Source organism: Propithecus coquereli, unplaced genomic scaffold (assembly GCF_000956105.1).
Source record: "Propithecus coquereli isolate 6110/MARCELLA unplaced genomic scaffold, Pcoq_1.0 Scaffold125, whole genome shotgun sequence".
NCBI classification, from domain to species: Eukaryota; Metazoa; Chordata; class Mammalia; order Primates; family Indriidae; genus Propithecus; species Propithecus coquereli.
Genome location: NW_012136636.1, coordinates 7,058,889 through 7,067,336, shown reverse-complemented (window position 1 = coordinate 7,067,336; position 8,448 = coordinate 7,058,889). Strand labels below are relative to the sequence as shown.

Here is an 8,448-nt window from a genome sequence, read left to right as displayed (position 1 = left end):
GGGGCGGGGCCGGGGCGGCCACGGGGGCGGAGTGGGGGGCGGGGTGGCTCCCGGCTGGCTGGGCACTCGACGTGGGCGCACCGCTGGGTCCCAGCTCCTGTCCTGGCGCGGATACGCGCTTCCTCCTTTGCGCTCCCGGGCGTCTAGAGAGGAAGGTCCCTGAGAGTTCACGAGAGTTCGGGGTCACCGCGAGTCCGGGGTCCGAGCGGTCTCAGGGCAGTGGCCCGTTCCAGCAGCTGCGCCCAGGCGCACAAGCCGGCCAGCCACGGGCAGGGGGCTGCCAGCAGCAAGATGAGGAAGCCCGACGGGAAGATCGTGCTGCTGGGGGACATGAACGTGGGCAAGACGTCGCTGCTGCAGAGGTACATGGAGCGGCGCTTCCCAGACACGGTCAGCACGGTGGGCGGCGCCTTCTACCTGAAGCAGTGGCGCTCCTACAACATCTCCATCTGGGACACTGCAGGTGAGGGTCGGTGCTGCAGGAGCCACGTTGTCCTCGGGGCTCCGCAGGGGACGTGGGTGGGGGCGCGGGCCTTCCAGCAGGTGTTCCCGAGGATGGCGTCCTTCAGGGCAGGTGTCTCCCAGGTCGGCTGTTCTGGGCTGCGCACAGGGTCCCGACCTCAGACCGCAGATGCCCCCGTTTGGGGGTGCGACCACCCTTAGCCCCTGTTTTCACTTGTTCCCCTTTGCTGGTTGAGAGAACTGCCTGTTCAGACACTCCGCGCGCCTTAGCGACAATCAGGGTTACACTGGGAAAGCCCCCGGCTCCAAAGGCAGAACCTGCTGGCCACTTACGTACCTAAGCGGCCTTTGGCTCCAGAGCGCCGCCTGTCGGCGCAGAGCTGCACGTGGTGACCAGACGCACTCCTTTGTTGCTGCTTTAGTGTTTTCAGTTTTTAAATACCCTCAGGAACATGATCTCACTTGATAGTTGTAACAACCTTGAGTGGTGAGTAGAGCTAGTATGGTTAGCCTTTCTTTTTACGAAAAAGGAAACTGAGGCACAGAGTGTTTCCTCTCTGCTGGGTTTAGTGAGGAGAGTAGGACGTAGAACTGGAGTTTCCAGATCTCTTAGTCCAGACCATATCTGCATTTTACAGTTTACTTACCGTCTCTGCTTGATCCTGGCACATATATATGTCATGTGGGTTTGGAGTGATTTCCTGTAGAAGCATTTTTAAGATAGTAATGAATTATTTTTAGTGTAGTATTTGTGACTTGTCAGAAGTACAACTTAGAGGATCTTAATTCAAGCTTTCAGTTTAGCTTTGCGAAATAACACTGATGATTATGGTGTAATAATGGAATGTATTTCCTCCCCTGTGAAAAAGAGGAAAATACCCTAAGTAAATGGAGAAACTGGAAATGGTATGATACATTTTCAATGAATGTGAGTTTTTGGAAGCCTGATACTTTAAGGTTCAGACTTCTTTTATGTCAGCACTTTAAAAAGTCATATACCCAAAGGTCCTGTCCAGGATTTTTAAATTGCCGTCTTGTGTGCACCAGTCTGCTGAATAAACAAGATTATAATGAATTCTCTATCTAAAACTGAATTAATGAAGTTCAGCTGGGCACTTCCACTCCTCCCCCGTCCCTTCTGCTTTCTTTGATGCTTTCTTTTTCGTTATTATCTCTGTTAACATCATGACTAAATTATTTGCAATGCCCCCCAGGTACGTTCCCTGTTTTTTTCTCCAACTCCTCTCCACCCCGGCTGTAGGGAGAGGTTTCTCTGTGATCTTTGACTTAAGCTGACTCCCTGGCTCTGGGCATTTGGTGAGGGTGGAAGGCACGCTCTGGAAGTGGAATCCAATCACATTTGCAGTACTTGTCTGCCTGCTTTGTTCAAAGCTTTGCCCCTCCGCTCCTTTTGTTGATTGGCTGGATGTTACTGCTGTACTTGGTTTACATGAAGATAATGCAGGATAGGTGTTGGGGGACACAAAACAAGGGCCAGCCTGGAGGCAGACTCTGTCCACGCAGGGTGATGTTTCTGCAACAGGTGCTGAGGGTGTTGTTCGAACAGACTCCTGCCTTGGAGGGTAGGTAGTAGCAGTTTCACTCTGACTGGCCGCTTCCTTCTTCAGCGCCAGGGACATGTTGCAGCCGGAACCCTGATCACCAGAGGATTTTGTAACAGTGCTGATGTGATGTCCTAGATATCTCTAAGGGTTCCCAGGGCGGCAGCTCATTTCCTGGCTGTGGAGGCTGCTGCCCTCTTATTCCTGGAACCCTTAGTGTGAACTCAGTAGGGACCCATCTCCGCATTCCTGACCTCTTGTGTGCGCAGGCTCAGGGCAACCAGGTCCGGAGTTGGAGTCAGAGTCGGAGTCGGAGTCTGAGGGACTCGGGTCACCCAGTGCCTGTCTACTCAGTGGTGGGCTTATAGAATACTCGAGGGGGAAGAGAGGTAGGAACAGATGCCTTTGCCATAATCCTTGTTGGAAATTCAGAATTTAACTTTTGGGGGCCCTGCTTTTTCCCTCCTTTCGTCTAGCTCTTAAACTTTCTTTCCAGCCCACAGAGTATGCTTTTTAAGTTGTTTTCATTGTAACAGTCATGACCAAGGCAGAAGGCTGAAGACCAGCTGGAGGAGAAACCGCTTTTACTGCTACTTTCAGTAATAGGAGGCCACGGGTGTGGACAGGTGGAGGTTGTTCGGATGTTTAATCGTGGAAAAAGAAAGCGGTAGTAAGGTAGGGGTCAAAGTTCCTGTTGAACTTCTGGGGGCCTTTCCCAAAACACCCAGGACCTGGCTGCTGGCAGCCTGCAGGGCGGGTGGTGGGTGGAGCTGGGCGCAGAAGAGATTAGCTGGGTTGGGAAGTACTTTATCTTACTCAGCTGACTGGAGAGTCCTTCAGAGGTAGATGTGATTATTTGCATGTTAAAGAGGGAGACAGACGCTCAGAGAAGTTAAGTGGGGTTCAGCCCATGGTCTGTTTGGCTGGCCCGGCCCAGCCCACTCCTTCCCTTGTGCCTCTGTCACTCTCCGCTGTGTCTAGCTGGGCAGACAGATGTGGAGCAGTCACAGTGCCCAACTTGGCAAGTCCAGGAAGCAGGATGGGGGTTACCCAGAGAGGAGACAGAGCCCTGAGATAACCTGCCGCTGCCCTCCTCCCTGTTACCCGTTGGTCAGAACAGCCTAAAATGGTGCTGCCTGTCACCAGCAAATGTCCTGTGAGTGCGGAGCCCATAGCTGTTTTCAGTGCTGAAAAGTTGTCGTGTGGAAGAGGAACTTAAGCCTTGTTCTGAGTTTTACTCCAGTGAGTAGAACTAGGTTTGAGGGTCTGTGGTGGGAAGGTAGATTGGATCTGTGAGTGGGGTGGGCTGCCTTCCACATGGCACATGCCCTGCCTGCGGTGATCGCCACTGTTCCTGGCCTGGCCCCGCATGAGGGCTCCGCACTCCTGCGTTCACTTCCCCTTCTCAGTGGTCCTCCTGGGAGGCGTCAGCGTCTCTGTCCTACAGACGAGGTAGCAATGAAACTAGGACTGTCTCATTCAACTCCCAAACCTCGGTCTTACTGCCATCGTAGACTCCAGGTCTGGGGGCTGCGTGGTTCAGGACCTGGAGTGGGGATTTCTCAGCAGGTTAGGTCCTTCCCTCCCAAAGGCAAAATTCAAGGACTTACGAGGACAGGGGCATGCTGGGTTTGGGGTATCGGGCTCTCCCAGGCCCTCTCTGCCTCAGAGGTGCTGGGGCCTCTGCGAAACCAAGCTGGGCTCTGCAGGGGTAAAGATGGTTTGCCCAGGCAGGCTCTTCCTCAAGCTCTGTATGCAAGTCAGAGGATCGATTTAAGATCTTCCTTTTTACTTGAACGGCTTTAGTGCAACTCAGGAAAGGATGCTGAAATTTCTGGTTGTGAAATCTTGGTGCCTAGAGGAGGGAAAGTTTAAGTGAGCCTGTGAAATTAGCTAAGAGGTTAAGAGGTCTTGGCTGTCTGAGGCTGTCCTGGGATAACTCCCGGGGATGTTTGTGAAGGATGAGTGTGGTGCGCAGGTAAAGATGCCAAATGAGATGGGCCATCTAATTCTGAGGTCCGGGAGCCCCCTGCCTGCTGACTTCCACCCCACTGGAGCTGAGACCACCCGTGCAGCTGCTCCTGGATTCAGGGAATGGGGTGGATGTGGGTCATAAGCGATATCCATCTGGTTGGAAAGGTGTAATGCGGAGGAGCCTGGACAGTAGCTCACTTGGACAGGGACCATGAGAGCTGCTGACAGTTGGTGCTTTTGGCTTGCCTGAGAGGACCGCACATTTTCAAAAAGCCTTGCGATGTTGATGCAGAAGGTGTCAGACAGCTGGAGAAAAACGTGGAGCCAGGGGGTGGAGGGAGTCCGACTTTAGCTGGCTCTCAGATCGTATCAGGTGAGGCTTCTGAGTGGTTTTTGAGGTCTTACCATGGCCACCCTCAGCCTGACACTCAGTATTTGCGGGACAGGAGACCATCTGGCTGGTCACATCCTCTTCCTACAGATTGGGGGCTGCCATGGGCCCACCTCCAGTTGTTGTAAATAAACCTTTATTGGCACACAGCCACACGCGTGCTGTCCGTGGCTGCCTTCACCTTACAACAGCAGAGTTGCATTGTTACAGCAGAGACCATGTAGCACACAGAGCCAAACACATTTACTATCTGGCCCCGTGAAGAAAAAGATCTGGGTCACGTAAAGAGGAAGATACTTTGCTAAAAGTCCATTCTGTAGCTTTAGCAACTTCCAAAAGGACCCCATGATTCAGTTAAACTCAACGAGCAGCTCTCTGGTTTCTACCGTGTGTGCTGGGCTAGGTTGAAGGGAGGGTAAGGCCTGGATTGAAGACCAACACCAGTTCCTACTGAAAAAAGATCGTGGAAAAAATTGCCGTTTAGGTTTGGCTTCTGGAAGCCAAACCTGCCAAGCCTGTGTCGTACATGGGTCCATGTCTTTATCTCTGCCGAGGGTTTGGAACAGGGCCTTCTGGATGCGAGGCCTCATTTGCAGAATTCCTCTGCCTTTTGACCAAGAACAGTGGCCTGGACGTGTACGTGGATATTAAGATAGGTGAAGAGAATCGGGTGTTTGAGTCCGGCAGGCGCAGACAAAGCAACATTGTACTTGGAGACCGTGGAGCACAATGGGTGCTTGTGCGCAGCTCCTGTACGGGGAAACCCGGCCGAGCCTCCTGGAGGGGGCACCCAGGAATTCTGGGGACGGGAAGAGGTATTTAAGGCTCATTAGTATGGTGTTGATTCAGGAGAAACTTAACTAATTAAGGTCAAGTATATTTGTTAACTAATATATGAATCACATTGAATGCTTTTGCAAGGTAATTTCATGCTTCGTTATCTTTAAGTTCTCTGGAGAAATAGAAAATTTATGATTGGGAATTGAAGTTGCCCCTCTTTGCTTTGTTAAGGGAGACTTCATACAACGTCCCTCATCATGAAAAAGAGATTTTGCTCACACATGTACACATGTGTACACACACATGTTTAGAATAATAGCCTTATCACTGTGATCACTGATTTCCGGGATCCGGCTGGCTATGCCCACTGGCCCAGGCTGGTCCCAGCAGCCATGTCAACTCTCGGTCCCCACTCCCTGTCCTTCTGCTCACCACTGAGGGGGCCTTGCTGTGGGGCCTCCTGGACCTGGTTGGCTTCTCTGCTCAGAGCCCCTCCGGGCACTGCCTTGTCAGCCAACACAGGTGCCTCGCACCCTACTCTAATGCACTGTTTTTAGTTCGCCGCATCTGCCCTGTCTTTCCTCTGCATACAGCATCTCTTTCTCCCGGAATGTCCTCACTTCTGTTGATGTCTGACTTGAATTTTATCCCATCTTTCAATGAAGCATTCCTTGGTGACTGCAGCAGAGAGAATTCCTCCTTCCTCCAAACTGCTGCAAAGTGACCTTGTACCCCTACTGCGTACTGTGGTTATCTGCTTTTGTTACTTATTTGTCTTCCCTCTGATTTACAGACTCCTTGGGTTTTATTCACTTTTCTGCTCTCCATTGAATCTAGCATTTTGCTTATATTTTTTAAACTAAGTTTTTGCTGAATGAAATTTTTGAAAGCAGTGGAAAAAGTTCAAAGAGACTAGAATTAGTGGTTTTATTTTCTTAATGATGTATTGACTCTGAATGATAAAATTAGTGTAAAAATACCATTGTCACAGGCTCTATAATGCAGCTGACAATAGGCCAGTGTGTGCGTGGGAGGGAAGTGATGGTCTGTGGCATTAATTATAGGGTGTTCTTAAAACAAACTCTTTAGCAGCTCTTGATTTCTTTTGAGTTCAATATCATTAAAAATCTATTTAAAGATGAAGAATAACACACCAGAACTCTGCTTCTGGGAAGATGGAAAACTGTACTTTGCCCTATTCTTCCCACTAATTACAGCTAAAAATTTTGGATACTATATACAAACAAATAGAAGATGATTCTGGAAGGTGGAGAAGAAGGCAGAGCCCCTGGGGACCTCAGGACCTGAAGAATGGCATGTGGTGAGTTCCCTGAGTTTTCCTTTTGCCTTGTGGATCCCATATTTGGGGCTGAAGAAGCTAAAAATTCAGAAATACAAACAAAAAAAAACAAAACAAAGACTAAGAAGCGGGTAGTGTAGCAGGACAGAAAACTTTTAGATAATAACTGAATATTATTTGAACACCACCGAAAAAACTGTGGCCCACCCACACCCACACCAGCAAAGGATGAGTGGGGGGCCCAGACCCCACCCTCGCCTGGCTCTGATGAGTGCTCAGCCTTTTGCCAGGGTGATGTCCGGAGCCTGGGAAGGGAGCTGGGCCTTGTCCCCGCCCAGTACGCATGAGGACACCCTGAGGGTGTCCATGGAGGCCAAGTGGGAGCTTGGACTTATGTCTCCACCTGTCAGGGAAGAGGCAGAGCCTCCCCGACACCAGCTGCGCCCAGGTGGTATCAGAGAAAGCCAGTAAACAGAAGATTTAAATAAGATCCAGACTCTCATAACAATATGAAAATCTCCTGGTGTTGGTAAAAAATCACTCATCATACAAGAACCAGGAAGACCTCGAATTGAATGAAAAATGATGATCCGTGGATACCAACACCAAGATGATAGAGATGTTAGAGTTACCTGACAAAGAGTTTGAAGCAGCCATCATAAAAATGCTTTGGTCAACAATTACGGACATGCTTAAACAAATGAAAAAATACCCCCAGCAAGGACTAGAAGATATAAAGAAGAACCAAGTGGAAATGTTTGAACTGAGAAATACAGTAACCAAAATAAAAGTCTTAGTGGATGAATTCAAAAGCAGAATGGAGGAGAGGGAGGAAAGAACCCATGAGCTGGAAGACATAATAATAAAAATAGTAATATAAATTATCTAATTGGACAAACAGAGAGAAAATAGATTGAAAAAAAATGAGCAGAGCCTCAGGGACCTGTGGGACTATAACAGAAGATCTAACATTTGTGTCATCAGAGTCATGGAAGGAGAAAGAAAGAGGGACTGAAAACGTACTAGAAGAAATAATGGCTAAAAACTTCCCAAATTTGACAAGAAACAAAAATCTGCAAGTTCAAGAAGCTGAGAAAACCATGAAGAGGATCAACCCAAAGAAATCCATGTCAAAACACATGATGATTAAACTTCCAAACACTAAAGACCAGGAAAAAATCCCGGAAGCAGCTGGAGAAAAACAATAAGAACGACAGAGGATTTCTCATCAGAAACCATGCAGGCCAGGAAAAAGTGGCACATTATTCAAGTGCTGAAAGCAAAAATGAAAAAAGTTATTATACAATTCTTCTTCTAGCATCTTCAGTCCCAAAATATGGCTCTCAAGAGACATGTTTCTATCATGTATGCCACAACATCGATTGGAACTTTTCATTTGTTCTGTTCTTTAAGTTACAAATAGTACAATGTCTGATATGCTATTTGGTAAACCTACGAGGTCTTTTTTTTTATACATAGATTTTAAAAGCTTTGGCTTTGTAGTTTAAAAATTGGCAACAAGTTTTATGTACATAATAGCTTGTTTTTTGGTAAAATTGTCTGGGCTTTGTTTTATTTTTAAGTTCTATTGAGTGAGGTTCATTTACATACAATAAAATTCGTCCTTTTTAGTATACAGTCAGGAGTTTTGGCAAACACGTACGTTGTATAACCACCAGCACCATCAAGACACAAACCATCTTCACCGTCTCGAGGAATTCCCAGTGTCCCTCTGAAGTTCGCCTTCCCTACTCACCTCCAGTCGCTGGGAACACGGGTCTGTTTTCTGTCCCTAGAGTTTCATCTTTTCTAGAATCGCAGGATATGGAGCATTTCAGGCCTGCTTTCTGTCACTCAGCACATCTGAGATATGCTTGTAGTGTTGCATGCACTCACAGTGTTTATCAGCAGGGTGCACTGTTGAGAATGGGGGTGCCATGGTGTGTTTGTCCATTCCCCAGTTGGAAGATACTTCAACT

The 8,448-nt window shown here is 48.4% G+C and overlaps 1 protein-coding gene across 1 annotated transcript in view; it reads left to right on the top strand.

Annotated features, from left to right (window-relative positions):
• Window positions 1–66: 66 nt before the first annotated feature.
• RAB20 (RAB20, member RAS oncogene family) overlaps window positions 67–8,448 on the top strand; it is a 31,247-nt gene continuing 22,865 nt past the window's right edge. The window contains exon 1 of the mRNA XM_012637935.1: window positions 67–463. Within this exon, the coding sequence (XP_012493389.1) occupies window positions 292–463 (172 nt within the window). The 5' untranslated portion in view covers window positions 67–291. The remainder of the gene's footprint in view (window positions 464–8,448) is intronic.